The 15,596-nt window shown below is 41.0% G+C and overlaps 1 protein-coding gene across 1 annotated transcript in view; it reads right to left on the minus strand.

Moving 5' to 3' along the window:
* Dnajc13 (DnaJ heat shock protein family (Hsp40) member C13) overlaps positions 1-15,596 on the minus strand; it is a 133,638-nt gene that overhangs the window by 5,760 nt on the left and 112,282 nt on the right. Inside the window, exons 49-55 of the mRNA XM_008825087.2 lie at positions 8,651-8,820; positions 8,500-8,542; positions 7,989-8,162; positions 5,798-5,977; positions 5,271-5,411; positions 3,268-3,411; positions 481-580 (exon numbers count right to left, since the gene is read on the minus strand). Coding sequence (XP_008823309.1) covers positions 481-580; positions 3,268-3,411; positions 5,271-5,411; positions 5,798-5,977; positions 7,989-8,162; positions 8,500-8,542; positions 8,651-8,820 — 952 coding nt within the window. The remainder of the gene's footprint in view (positions 1-480; positions 581-3,267; positions 3,412-5,270; positions 5,412-5,797; positions 5,978-7,988; positions 8,163-8,499; positions 8,543-8,650; positions 8,821-15,596) is intronic.

Here is a 15,596-nt window from a genome sequence, read left to right on the forward strand (position 1 = left end):
TTTTCAGGCCCAAAGTTTATTACCCCCCCCCCCCAACTACAACCCCAACCCTAAAACTACACTGGCAGCAAAGAAGAAAAATATTCCACCTATGATTGTTTTTATTCGGCCCTTCACATCACTATTTTGGCAGAAAGGGCATGCATGAGGCTACCACATTTCTGACACAGATGCTCCCAAGTGGGTACTTCCCCATTCCTTCCACACTCTCAAGTCAAACTTAAACACAGACGTGTGCCAAACAGAACCTATGGAGTGCAAATTAATTGGATCAAAACTAAGCAAAGTGATGTTTTCATCAGTACACATTCAACACTGTGTTCACATACTGTCCACAGCTAAAAATATGTTTATGACATGCTCACACACCTCCAAGAAAGGCCAGTCAGCACCTAGGAAAAAAGCTGACTGGTGTTTTAAGTCTTCAAGACAAAAGGAAGGTCGGGTGGCTTCTGCCAGGTCTCTTAGGGTAGGGCTTACCTGTGAGGTATCCTGCTGTTTGGGAGTCGGAAATGAACAAATCATGTTTTTGGTCTTTGAAGGCACTCCAAACTGAAGAGTGAGAGAGGATTTCATTCACCTGGGGAGTAAAACAAACCACTGAGCATGGATACATTAGGGACTAGACACTGGAAGACTGAACTAAAGAGGAAAAACAACTTCCAAAGCAACAAAGTTAGCAAGGAAGAGCCTGCAGATGGAACAGGAACTAACATTCACCAGGAACCATGCTGGGCACATCTCACTGAACCACATCTAGGACTGTTTGGGAAGAAGTACTCAAAACTGGAGTTAAAAGTTTAAACCAGCCTTTCAAATGATGGGTTGTGGGAGTTTAGGAACAGTATGAGAAAATAAGTGAACAAAGCATCAGAGTATCACATATGAGATGGGCAAAGGTTCTATGAGATACATACATGACAGTCATTAATGAGTGCATGAAGACAGAGATGAAAGTGTACAGGAAATAAGGAACATCAGTGTTCAGATTAGGTGTTTACTGAGCACCTCTTCTGAGGCAGGCACTGAGACACGCTGAGGAAGACAGTCACTAAGGATGATGGAAAGCTGACAGTCTGCGGGGAAGAGTGCCAGATTAGCGGGGAGCACTGAAGTAGAGCTCTACATGCCTGAGAGCTTTCTAGCCTGGGAAAGAAGCGGCCGTGAAGTGGTTAGCTGAGAAGGGGTCAGAGGGTCCCTGTTTCAGAAAGTACTGGCATCTTTTTCTTTGAGAGTGGAAGGTGGGTGTCAGGGTCACTTGGCTAATTTCACCAGCAAGAATGGCACTGAAGGCCAAGGAAAAGACAATTCCCTACAAGTGGTGTACAGGGGTGCCTCTGCATAGTGTTCAGAATACTCAAAGGCAAAATACTTTAAAAAACATTAGTTGGGGCTGGAGAGGTGGCTCAGCGGTTAAGAACACTGGCTGTTCTTGCAGAAGAGCTAGGTTTGAATCCCAGCACCCACATGGCAACTAACAACTGTCCATAACTCCAGTTCCAGGGGATCCTATAGCCTCTTCTGTCCTCCGTGGGCACTGCACATGGGTGCACTTATCTACATGCAGACAATACATGCATACACATAAAATAAATATTTTTAAAAATTAGTTAATCCTTGTAGTCTTTTTTCATACCATTTAAAAAATGGTATCAATAAATCTGATAGAAGGCCAATGGCAGAAAAAAGTTTGTTTTTTTAGGCTAGGAGCCACAGCATACCCTTTTACTCCCAGCACTCAGTAGGCAAAGGAAGGTGGATCCCTATGACTTCAAGGCCATCCTGGTCTACATAGCAAGTTCCAAGCCAGCTGGGGCTACAGGGAGACCCTGTCTTAAAAAATCTGGAAAAAAAAAAAAGTTTTTAAAAAAATATTTGGAACAGACAAACTTAGCAGATTCACTGAAGGAAGGCTTTAAAGTAAATTTAAGCATCTAAAATATTTGCACATGGAAATAATGTAAGAGCCCACTGACAGATGAATGGATAAAGAAACTGTGGCAACTATACACACAATGGATTAGACACAGAGAGGAATGAAGTACTTAATCCCACAAGGATGAACCTCAAAAACATGCTACTATGAAATATACTATAGGTACGTTCAGATACAGGGACCAGATTAGTAGCTGCAGGGGTGGGGCTGGGGGGATGAAGAACAAATGTGTAACATACCCAGGGTAATGAGAATGTTCTGGAGTTAGATAAGGTGGAGTTATTACAATGCTGTCAATGAAATGATTATTTAACTTTACGGTCTGTGTGATAGTGTTATCAACTTGACAGAGTCTAGAATCACCTGGGAGATGGGCCTCTGGGCATGCCTAGGGAGACTGTCCTGACTGCCTTAACTGAGGTAGGAGAACCTGCCCACCGTGGGCACTCCCTGGTCTGTGGAAGTGATCCTGGACTGTGTTAAGTGAAGACCATTGAGCAGCGTTCATCACCTTCTGCTTTCTGATTGTGAATGTGATGTCACCAGCTGCTTCAACCTCCTGCTGCCTTGACTTCCTGGCCACAACGATCCTTGAGCTGTGAGCCAGAACAAACCCTTTCTCCCTTAAGTTGACTGTCAAGAGTATTTTATCATAGTGGCAAGAAAAGAAACTAAGACACTATGCAAAATCCAACTCAATGAAAAGAACATTAGATGACAAGGGAGACAGTAAACTGAATGAAGAACTCAAAAGCTACAATAAAAGTAAAGAGGGGAGAACGGCTCAGATGACTTGCTTCAAGCCTGACAACCTGGATTCAATCCCCAGGACCCACATGGTGGAAGGTAAGAAATTACTCCTGCAAACTGTCTGAGTTCCACACATGAGCTGTGGCATGCGTGCACATTTGTGTGTACAAACACACACACACACACACACACTTTAAAAGTCAGTAAAAATTAAATTACTGTACAGGCCTGAATTCAACATACATACAGTTGAAAATACATTAATATACAGCTAGTTTGTAAAAGGAAAAAAACCAACACTTCGTAGGCACTAATAAAGATAAAATTTTAAATGATGATTTGTATCTTTTAAATAGTATGAATTCATTAGTGAATGTGGTTATCAATCTCCTCCTGCATGACTACTGGGTAGAGGCTTGGTGCTTTTTCTTTGGCCCTGAAGCAGTTACATAAACCTAACCCTGGCCACACCCATTAATGGGCCCACATACAGGTGCACAGATCACACACAACCAAGAAGGCCCTCTGACTGTGAACATACCTTCTAGCCAGCAGATCAAAGGTATTTCTTGCAGACTCACCTGTTCTCCGTACTGCAGACTTCTAGTCATTGCCTTGAGAGCTTTAACAATCTGGGCCTTAGTGGCAGCAGGACTGTCAAGATTTTCAAGGCCTATGCCTTCAAGCAATGTTAAGAGGTATGGAACCAAATCTGCTTTCAGAGCCTGGAAGGAAGCATATACATACACACACACACACACGCAGAGACATACACAGAGACACACATAGACACACAGACACACACACACGGGCATAATGAAAGAATGTAAATCAGTTACTGAAGATTGAACCACCAGGACCATACTGGGGGGAAAGCAACCTATTTTCAGTATTTCAATGCAGACAGATTTTTGTTTTAGTATCTAATGGAAATGGGCGCCTTAATGTGATTTTATTTAGTTCTATCAACTGCTCTAAATGCTGTGCTTCAATTAGTTCATCCTCCCAACAGAGAATGAAATCAGTATTATTATTTCAGACAGAAAAAGAAGAAACATGTCTATAACCACAGAGCCGGGCAGTAATTAATAGAAACTGCATCTGGACCCAGGAATGTGGAATTGAGCCACACTGATAGGCAACAATCTCTGAAATACCTTAGTATCTTTTGTATTTTCCTAAAACATCACTTTTTGCAACCCATCATTCAGTTCTATTAGTCTAAGAAGAGCTATTTAAATAAAGTAATGTGTAACACACAATTTTCACTAAAAGTCAGAGAAGTGGGGTAACTGAGGCTTAGTGCACGCAGCTTTTTTTCTCGTAACAACTCAGTTAGGTTTTAACTTCATTTCAGATGGGAAGTCTGAGCAGAATAACATTACCTGTCGGGCCTAAGGTCGCTTGTGCTCTTTCTAGTCCCAAAAGACTAAGTTTCAACTGAGAGATCCACAATCTTCTCAACATTCACCTGATACTTTCAGCTACTTAAAAGACAGGCTGGAGGGCTGATTTGTGGGGATGCAGAAGGAAATAAAGTATGGAGCAGAGGAAGCCTAGAAAGCATAGACGCAGGCCTTTGCCACCTGGAAGGAAGTGAGAACCCAGGAAAGGGTTTGAAGATAAAAAGGGAGCTATATTACTTTTTATTTTCAGTTTTAAAAAATATTTATTACTTTTATTTTATGTGTATGAGTGCATTGCCTGCATGTGTGTAAGCCTGCAATGCCTGCAGATGTCAGGAGTTGGATCCCCTGGAACTGGAGTTACAGTTGTTGGATACCATGTGAGTGCTGAGAATCGAACCTGGGGTCCTCTGCAAGAGCAGCCAGTGCTCTTAACCGCAGAGCCACGTCTCCAGCCCCCGGTTTTTACTTTATATATTTTTATGGGCTACAAACTGATGTTATGGTATATCTATGTAATGTAGAATGAGATGTCAAGTTAGTCAGCACATTCATGGCTTTAAGTATTTTTTATGGTAAGAACATTTATATTTACTTTCTTTTTCTTCTTTATTTTCACATGCAATACATGACATATCACACCATGGTCACCATGCTGTGCAATAGAAACTAATGAAATGTTTTACAGCTCTGGCTGTCTCCACACTCTCCCCAGCCTAGCCTGTCACCACAGTTCTGCTTCCAGGAGCATGGTGGCTTTAGAGTCCATCCACAGCTGAGGCTTCATGCTATCTGCACTTAAGAGGGAGAATGCTCACTTCTGCCCTGGTTTTTAAACTACTTTTTTCCCCTTTAGTGTCTGTATACATTGATACACACAAAGTCCTAATTTTATTAAATGAATAATCTTTAAAAAAAAAATCTGACATGATTCTAAAATATGGCTTCAAAAAAGAATGAACGCCAGAACCCAAAAAGGATGAGGCAAAATCTTACACAGCGTCTAAGGACGAATGCTCAAAAACTGGCCCGTATTTCGAAGTTGGTTAGATTTGTGGTAGGTGGTTTACTTTTCTTTGTGCATGCACAAACTTGTTATTTCTCCTTAAGCCTCAGACAGGGAATACCTGTCTGCTCTGCCTGCTTTCCTAAACAGTGCTGGCTAAAAAGTCTCTTACCTGTGCTACCAACTCATTCTGCTCCTTTTGGAACATTCGATTAATTGCTTCACAGGCTAAGCCAACAGTATCTGCTCGCTTTTTCATTCCATTCATCAGTGGACCAATCGTCTCCAATGATGCCATGGCTCGTACACATAGCTAATGGCCCAAAAGAAAAGGGTACTTGTAGAACAGCAACGTGTTTACAGCAGGGTAAGCATCACAAACAAAGTACAATTTTAAAAACTCCTTTCAAGTCTAAGAGGAAACTGAACCAAGCTCCATCTCTACTAATACCATTGAAAGGGGATTTCTATTTGCAATGCATCTTGGGGGTGGGGCATGAAGCCAGGCGTGGTAGCCTTTGATCCCAGCACTGGGGAAGCAGAATGGGTGGGTCTCTGTGAGTTCAACACCAGTCAGGTCTACAGAGCTGAGTTCCAGCCCAGAGTTACATAATGAGACCTTGACTCAACAACAAAAACACAAAGAGGAAACATGGATAAATTTGAGAGCTACAAGCTCCTGAATGGATTCATTCATACCTCATTGTCAGACAGGGCATGGATAACCCGAATGGCGCTCTTAGGAATGGCATTGTTTCTGTGATTCATCGCCTGGATAACTTTGGGAAGATGGCCCAATGGTGGGACTTGATCTGCCAACTGAGGCTGTGCACTGAACAGACACACTGTGGCCAGTGTCAGTGTTTCAAGAGTGTCCCCCTAGAAAGAAAACAAAAACACCAAACCATATAAACCACAGAGCACTAAAAAAAGTCCTAATTAATCTTAGCAATACATTTGCAGTTCAAAACTAGGGATCCAAAAGTTACAAGTGTTGACATTTGAAAACTGGTTCACAAATCCTAAGAGAGCAATAAACTTTCCAAATTCTTTTTTTTAAAATAAAAGTCACAAACTTAAAGGATTTAAGAATGTGCTATCTTAATCTAAGTAGCTCTTCACTGAGCTAGGTATACTGCATTTTATCATCTTAAAAAAATCTATGCAAAAATTTTAACATTACAGATATGCTAATGCTAGATAACACCAATAATCCAAGAGAATGCAGAACTAGTAAAGGGTGCCTCCCAGCTTTGTTTAAAAGGCTTGCTGGGGCTGGAGAGATGGCTCAGCAGTTGAGAGCGCTGACTGCTTTTGCAGAGGACCGAGGTTTGATTCCCAGCACCCACATGGTAGCTATGAACCATCCTTAACTCCAGTTCCAGGGGAATCTGAAGTCCTTTTCTGACCTCCGTGGCATTGCACAACATGGGTGCACTCACATACATGCAGGCAATACACTCAGACACATAAAATAAAAATAATGAATAAAATATTTTTAAAAAAAAGATAACGGCTTGTAAGAACCCAGGCCTCATATCATTAAATGCACACATACACACTCCTAACAAAATGCTTCTTAAATGAATGTAGAAACTGGAATGTGCCCCCAAAAGGAAAGGTCACACAGGATGGCATTCTTATGTGTGTTCCCTAAGTTTCCGCTTATGAGGACCTCTGCCAGCCCCCACCTCTTTCCTTTTTGAGACAGGATTGAACCCAGGGCTTCCTGCATACTAAGTGCTCTACAACCAAGTTACAGTTCCAATCTTAAGGATTTCATTCTATAAGCAAACCATGTAACAGTAAAATTCTCATAACAGAAAACAACTATGGAAAATGACATTGGTAAATATCTGGCACACTAATCCTATTCTTTAAAAACATGTTTTGGTAAGCTAATGATAGTAACTAATAACTTCCAAGCACTTGAAATATGGCAGACTTAAATTAAGCCAGGTATTCCACATACATTAATTCATTATAACCTCAGCCTCAGGGTAGGTGCGGTAATCAGTGTACACATGGCAAGTGGGACAGTCAGAGTAAGCTCCCGGTGGAGCTAAGACTAAGAAGGTCCAGAACCATCTAACAACATAGCCTGGGCTCTTAGGCCACCCTGTCGATAGCTAGCCTGATCAATTCAGCAACATTTGGGTATTTCTATTTTTCAAACCAAATGTTTGGTTAACAAAATCTTACAATAATATCCAGATCTCTGATTTGCCAAACCAAGGCCAAACCTACTTTGTTACTCGTTTCTGCTGTTTCTCGGCCTCTGGTAGTGAGAGTGGGCAGAGCTCATCCACTCAGGGTTACTATTCTGTCAGTTTCTACAACTGGGGTCATATCTGCCACATATACAAAGTGCAGAAAAGAACGTGGACAGTTTCAGAGAAAACCAAAACTTTAGGTTTCTCCTTATTATGAGCTCCTTGGAAACTAGGCAGAAAAACCTTTTCCAAGCTTCTATATTTAAGAAATAGCATATTCTCAATACAGATACCTCTAACTTTGTTTCGTAAGTGACCATTTTACTAGGTTTCACTACTAAAAATCACACAGACACAGACACACAGTCTCTCTCTCTCTTTCTTTCTCTCTCTCTCTCTCTCTCTCTCTCTCTCTCTCTCTCTCTCTCAACATGCACATTTGAATTCAAATGTGGCTGCTATTTTGTTTTTGAGTTTGCTTTCATGAGGTGCTGGGGACCAAAGCCAAGGTCTTGCACATGCAGGTAAGCACTCTATCACTGAGATACACCCCTAAGTTCTTACAGCTGCTATCTGAAAGGAACAGTCAGTTCTTAATGCCTGGTCAGTGAGGACGAGGTTTTGAGAGAAACTAATTGCTATCTTGAGCAAATGCTCTGCTGATGACTGAGGCTTACATGAGGACTGTTCTTCTCCAGGAGCTCAGTTAACTTTTCTAACAGTGCAATCAGAAATTCTCTGGGTTTTCTTAGAACCCAGGCTGGTTGTGCAATAAAGAGTCTCAAGAAAACTCCTCCGACAGCAAGTTCACCGTCTGCGTCTCCAAATACCACAGCAAAATCTTCTGGCAACTTTGAAGAGAGGAGAAAGCATCACAGTCAAATCATTTACAAGCATTACTCATCCATGAAATCAGAAATGGCAAAGAACTAGTCCAAAAATAGTCATAAATGTTTTAGGCATAATCAAATTATAGAATTATGAGATCTATTCTTCACAAAGTTCACAAAGGATGCTTGCTTTTAGCTAGTTCAAATGTTTTAGTTAATTCACATATAAGTATTCCCAATTTTACGTTTGAAGCCCAATTTTCCATGGGCATAACCACACGTAACACAGCTGTCAATAGCCACAGCCTGACATTAAATTGACTCAACAAGAATTTTTTAAAAAACAAGGCTACTTTACCTTCCAGTTTATATCAGGGTTGTCCCGCTGATTTTTAAAGTGCCTTGGAGGGAAAAAAAGGGCAAGAATACCAGACTTTAGTCACACCAATCTTTGGAGCACAGGCAGGGCTGAGCTGACATACCACGTCTCTAGGTACAACTTTACTTACTCTAGCATCATCTCTCTCACTGTTGTGGACACCTTATCTCTGGAGCTGTCATTCCAGATCAACTCAGGATTTTCATGAGTTCCCTCAAAAATATGTACGGCAGCTTCAGGGTTGTCTCGCATGGCATCCATGAACACACTGGGCAGAAACTTCATTAGTGTAATTCGAACCTATGGGAGAAGTTGGGAGAAAGGTCTATATTGGAAACATATCGGTATTTGGCTTGCTTGTTCTTCCATTTCCTTGGATAGACTATCAGTGCAATTTGTGCCACGGCTGATGTGGGAATAACCATCATCTAAAAGATCTGAGTGGGAGAAAGGGCAATCTTGACTAACACAAAAGTAACGTGAACAAAACTATGATCTGTCATATGCATCTATCCAGGTACTTTCCCATCCCCTGACTCAAAGTTAAGAAATATACAAAACTCAAGCTGGGAAGGATGGCACATACATGAACCGGCACACAGTGCTCTGGGAACGTCACATAGCAGGGCCTTGGAATTAGTTTTCTTGCATTTGTTTGTTTTGAGATAGCGTCTTGCATTGTAGTTCAAGCTGGTCTGAACCCTCTGTGTTGCCTAAGCTGCCTTGAACTCACAGCAATTCTCTGGCCTAGCCTCAAAAGAGCTGGGATTAAAGGTGTATGTCACCATGCCTGGCACTGTCCCATCTTTTGAAGATGCCCTCAGTTGGCCTGTCTGTCCAACTCTCCCCGACAAACTAATTTTTATTATACTATACCTTTATGCCCTACAAGTATTTTTAGGGCATTTGTTTTGCTCTATTATGTTTTATATCATACTGTACCTTTTTCCAAAAAGGACTTTAAAAGTAGCTTTAAAACACAGGGGCTGGCATACTTTGAGGCCTGTACTTATCTGGTCAGAGGGACTTAAAGGGCAGGTTTTTGCTCCTTGCCCTCCAAGGTTGAGCATTTCTTAAAATGTCCTGTAACTGTGGTGAGTCACCTCTCCTCTTATCAAGAAGGCCATGGAGACCCCACCAGATGGACTTGAACCAGTGTCCAAGTCTACAAAAAAGGTCAACACAGAGGAAACATTTCCTCTGTGCTTCCAAGTAAAGCCAGCCATGGTCAAGCAGCACCTTTGACTTATCTTCACACAGGCAGAACTAGTAAAAGAAAGGAGCCAGGGGCTCCTCCCAAGCCCATGTGACCCCTGAGGAACAGAGCCTCAAACAGCCTTAAAAGTAAAAATAAATTGGTTTATCTGGGCCAACTGTATGGTCATAAACACCCAAAAGGAGATTATAACAAAAATTAAAGGGGCCAATGCTAGACAGGAGATACCTGCCTTTGAGTTGTTGGCCAGGGTGGCCCAAGAGACTCCCAGACAGTAAGCCAGCATAGCACTGGGAAAACGAACAGCAGACCCCAATCTTATCTAAAGGAATATTGACAACTAACTGATTGCTCCTAGTTGAGGAAGAGCTGATCTCCTAAAACAAGGAACTCTAGATAGGCTGACTAGACTCAGAGGATGGACTTGCACTGGGGAACGGCTGGGGGCACTGATAACACAATGGATAGTAACAGGGATGACAGAGTATGTGGGCTGCAGTGGGGAGGGGGCGGCTATGGGAGGGTACCATTTGGGATGTGGGCATAAAGATGAATAAGATTGTTTGGGATGTTCCGTATGAAATACACACACAAAAAATCAGCAAATGAAAAAAATGAGTTATATTTGAGGAATAAGCATAAAAATTTGCTTGATGTTAATTAGTAGAGGTGAAAATATTACAATTGAAATCTACCTGATATCCATGCTCAGGTGCCAAGGATCTCAGGATCACAGACTGTGACTAGTAACAATCAGATATATAGAGATTAGAGATTCATGTGCAAACATCTAGGTGTTTTTCTGTGTGAAAAAGTATATTTTAAAATGAAATGGGGATCTTGTTTAAAGGTTAAAATCTCATTCAATTTTATGTCTTATAGGGTTTATATTGAGTACAATAACTATATTTATTCAATACTGCGAACCTAAAAATTACAGCCAATTTTGAAAGAGATGCATCTTTGCTCTGGAAACTGTTACAGACTATGTCAATGCTGTTGTAATGCAATGCTTCTACTAATTATGTGGTTATTAAATAAATTTTTAAAAATAAAAAAAATAATTATATCATGGTCATTAAGCCACTAATGTGCATGACACAATACCAGTTAAACTGTTATGTGCCTATGATGGTATGCATTTGGTTATCATGGATGTTAAACTGCAGACACTGCTTTACAGTTGGTTAAAATATGTCATAATCAAACTAAGAGAAAATTCATACTTGAAAAATTCCACGTTATGTGTAAGAAATTATTGGACGTGAATGAAATTTGATTTGTGACAGTTCTGTGAATCTGTGTCTCTTTTTGGTAAGATCTAGGCAAGCAACAGCTCATTGCTGACTGTTAATGCTCAGCGTAGCTTAGGCCGGTCAACACTGGGAAAGAGCTGAGTTGGTTTTATTTATGTATAAGAATGAAATAAAAATTAAGCATATATTTAAAAACAAAACAAAACAAAACACAGGGGCTGGGACACAGCTCAGTGACAGAGGAAGCTTTGTGTTCAATCCCAACCACAGGGTCCAGCCTGTAATACACAAACACACACACACACACACACACACACACACACACAGACACACGCACGCACGCATGCACGCACGCACATGCCAAAAGTTCTGACAATGGTTCATGATAAATTTAGCTCTCAGCTTCTAGCGGCCAATGAACTAAAGCAAGGAATTCCAGAGCATCCACAGGATGAAATCACACGAGTTCCTTCACAGATAGCCAACCATTTAGAGGGAGAAAAGCAGTGCCACGGAAGAACCACAGGAGGGCATCTTTTTTCCATCTAGTAATACTGCCAGGCGCAATCAACCAGGAATCCCGGGCTTACTTCTGCTTACATTCTCTGTGCACACCGAGAACATCCTGTCTCAAAACAGTCCAGTTCTGCAGAGAACAAAAGCCGGTACAGAAAGTGGTGGAGTACATTATTCTTCTTGGCCGTCAGCCTGAAGTGTGTCTGAACTGCCCACTCAGGTACAGTGGCCTCCAGCAGCACACTCTCTCAGAGATCAGGAATACACGTCTGAGAAGGAGTGAACGATGAAGTGACATAAAGATCACTTGATTTTCTCACTATAAATTTAGGTCTGAAGACAAGTGATGCAGAGTTGCAAAGAGCTCTGCTCACAGTGCCACCCACTGTCTGACACCCTCAGCCACTTGCACTATTGGCTACCTCATCACTTGCATTCTTCAAAGTTTTAACAAAACCATTTTCTATAATATATTCACACGTTTCACTAGAAACTAAATTTAGCCCTTCTCACTATTAATCAACACTTAATAATATTTTCTTTTTGAGACAGGGTCTCCCCATAGCTCCAGTTGGCCTGGAACTCACTGTAGACAGGCAGCTTCCTGGCCTCTGCCTCCCAAGTGCTGGGACTTAAGGACTGTGCCATCATGCTGACAATGCTTAACAATCTTAGCAGAACACTGTAGAAGTCATTCTACATGAGTCTTAGGAAAGAAATGGCTAATAGGGAGGGGTCCTTTTTGAGGCAGGGTCTTCCTGTTGCCCCAGCTAGCCTGGAACTTGCAAGTTCTGGGATTAAAGGCATGTGTCACCATGCCCAGCTTAATTTGCTTTATTATTACATTCCAGTATTAAAAATATATAATTGCATAACATATTTCATAGCTGAAAGTAAAAGCTGGAATTGTTTTTATAGCAAGAAAACTAAATTTGGAGGAATAACTTTCCAGTAATGTAAGCCATTATAACCCCCGCCCCCTTTCTTCAGACAGTGTTGGGCAATCAAACCCAGGGCCTTGTATATGCTAGACAAACACTCTAGCACTGAGTGACAGACCTGGCCCCATATACTTGTAATAAGCTCTATTTATAAGATCCCACTACTACCTACTGGCTAGCTAGATGAGTGAATTTCTAATGTGTCAGATTTAAGAAGTATATTTGTGTTATTAAATGGACATAAAAACAAACTTTAATTTTGGTTAGATTAACGTCTTAACCTACTGAGCCTTCTCCATTCTAAATTTATGTAATCTAGTCTATTGGGAGCATACTAAGTTACTTGAACTGCTGTACAAAATCAGGGTTCTTCCTATGGAGTTCTGAGAGTGCTTATTTCTTCAGAAATTTAATAAATGACCCATGTCTATTCATTTGTAAAACGTGGTTTTAAAAAAGCTTTCTAAGACATTTAAAGCATTTCAAGTGCTAAGAATCACTTAACTTGAGCTGTTACTGGTGGATAAATACTTGATTAAAAGATCACACAGAACAAGCCCTCAGTGCTATGCTCATTCACTATGCCACCTTGAGTAGGCTCGGAAGCCGGGCTGACCCAGACACCACTGGCTCACCTGCACCACTATATCGGAGCAGTGCCGTGTGCAGGTTTGTATTTACTGCTGATATTTGGTATCCTGTTACAACAGAAGAGCTGAGTACCCAGGATGTCAGGGCACAGGCACACAATAATGAAATACACACTGTATAGTTCTTATAGAAAACACTGCCAACCCCTCTGTTCTCTGCTACCTCACACCAGGTACAAAGGTTAACTAAAGGGACCACAGAGTTAAATAAAAAAAGCAAAAACAACAAAACTCTCAAGAGAAAACACAGGCATAAACCTTGTAACCTTGGATTAAGCAATGTTGTGTGTGTGTGTGTTTATGACAGGATGTTTACTATGTAGCCCTAGCAGGCCTTAACTCACTATATAGACCAGGCTGTCCTCAGTCTCAGAGAGAGCCATCTGTCTCTGTCTCCAGTGTTGGGATTAAATATGTGTGTCACCATGTCTAATAGATTACACAACCGGAAGCAAAAGCTATAATTAGAAAGTACATTTAATTTAGACTTCACCAAAAATCTTTCAAGGGCATCCTCAAGAAAATGGTAAATCAATAAACTGGGAGAAAATAATTGGCAAATATTTGATAGGAGCTAGTGTCCCAAATATATAAAGAACAACTGTAATTCAACACAATGAAAATAACCCAATTTAAAAATTGGTTTTTGGAGAGGGTGGGTTTGGGCCTCCATCGGGGTAGAGGCTCCGATCATATAAGACCACCAGAGACTGCCAACTTCTGGCCTCTCTCTGGCCTCCTTCAGGCAGAGGGCCTGAGAATGAGGGGGACTGATGGAGAGCCCCCAATCCTGCCTCCACATGGTGGTGAGCTTCCCCTAATTGTGCCATATCCATCCCCCTACCTGGGATTTCATGAGGCCCCTCTCTAGGCCCCAGGGAAGATGGCCTCCCACTGGCATAGGGGCTAAGAACACAGGGGACTGCCTGAGAGCTCCCGGATCCTGCCTCCATGTGGTGAAGGAAGCCTGAGTGTACCTGACTGGAACCTGACTTGGGCTCTGTGGGTACTCCTGAATAGCTGATCTGAAGCCATCAGTTCCCTCCAAACTAAACTGAGAGAACCTGAACCCTGTACCAACCAGCTTTACATAACCAATAAAGAAAGGATCTAGGCACCCGGATAATACAAACAGAAGCATACTTCAACTTAATTCTCATATCAGAATCATAAACAAAAGAAATTCACAAGCCAGAATCACAACGAAAGAATAATAAAATGGAAAGACAAAACACTATGTGCCCACCAAATTCCACCAATCCTGTAGAGGAGTTCTACAAGGAGAACCCCCTAAAGATAACCCAGGACACTGAACTTAAAAGAAGAATCATAAACACAATCAAGGAATTCAACGAATTTGAAGAACATACAAACAAATTAAAGAGCTAAAAGAAGATAGGGATAAACTTCAGAATAAATTCACAAAAGAGATAGAAACACTGAAGAAAACTCAGGCAGAAATGAAGAAGGAAGTGCAAAACTCAATAAGCCAACATGAAACAACACGGGAGAGCTTCAACATTAGAATGAAATGGAAAACAGAATATCAGAGCTGAAGAAATGAAGTTGAAGAACTGGACCACTCAAGCAAAGAGTATGGAAAATTTAAAAAAAAAAAGGAATGGAATGGAATATACAAGAGATGTGGGAACCATGAAAAGACCAAATCTACACATCATAGGAACAGAGGAAGAAAATTTCAGGTTAATGATGCTGACCAGAACTTAAACAAGATCGTAGAAGAAAATTTCTCAAAATTAAGGAAAGATATCCCCATAGAAATACAGGAAGCACACAGAACACCAAATAGACAGGATCAAAAAGAATCTCCCCAAGAACATATCATAGTAAAAACACTAGATGTACAGAACGAAGAGAGAAAACTGAAAGCAGCAAAAGAAAAACAAGTCACACACAAAGGAAAGCCCATCAGAATTACAGCTGAATTACCAATGCAAACTATGAAAACCAGAAGAGCCTGGACTAAGGAATTTCCAGTTCTACATGACAATAGATGCCAGCCCAGAATACTTTACCCAGCAAAAATGTCTATTATAGTTGAAGGGGAAAGAAAAATCTGCCATGACATAAATAGGCTGAAGGAATTCTTGTCCACAAAACCAGCCCTTCAAAGAATGCTTGAAGCAATACAGAGAGCAGAGAAAGAATGAAAGAAAATAAAGGTATAACCTAGGAAACACAAAATTACACAGAGAACACAAACAGCAATCAAAATGACGGCAATGAATACACATCTTGCAATAATAACCTTAAATATCAGTGGACTGAACTCCCCAATCAAAAGACACAGGCTAAGCGAATAGATTAAGAAACAAAATCCATCTTTTGCTGTCTGCAAGAAAGCCATCTCAGCTTCAAGGACAGGCACTACCTTAAGGTAAAAGGATGGAAAAGAATATTCCAAGCAAGTGGCACTAAGTAACAAGCAGGGGTTGCAATTCTAATATCTGACAAAATAGACTTCAAAGTAAAACTA

Source organism: Nannospalax galili, unplaced genomic scaffold, assembly GCF_000622305.1.
Source record: "Nannospalax galili isolate Female #2095 unplaced genomic scaffold, S.galili_v1.0 scaffold369, whole genome shotgun sequence".
In the NCBI taxonomy this organism is placed as follows: domain Eukaryota; kingdom Metazoa; phylum Chordata; class Mammalia; order Rodentia; family Spalacidae; genus Nannospalax; species Nannospalax galili.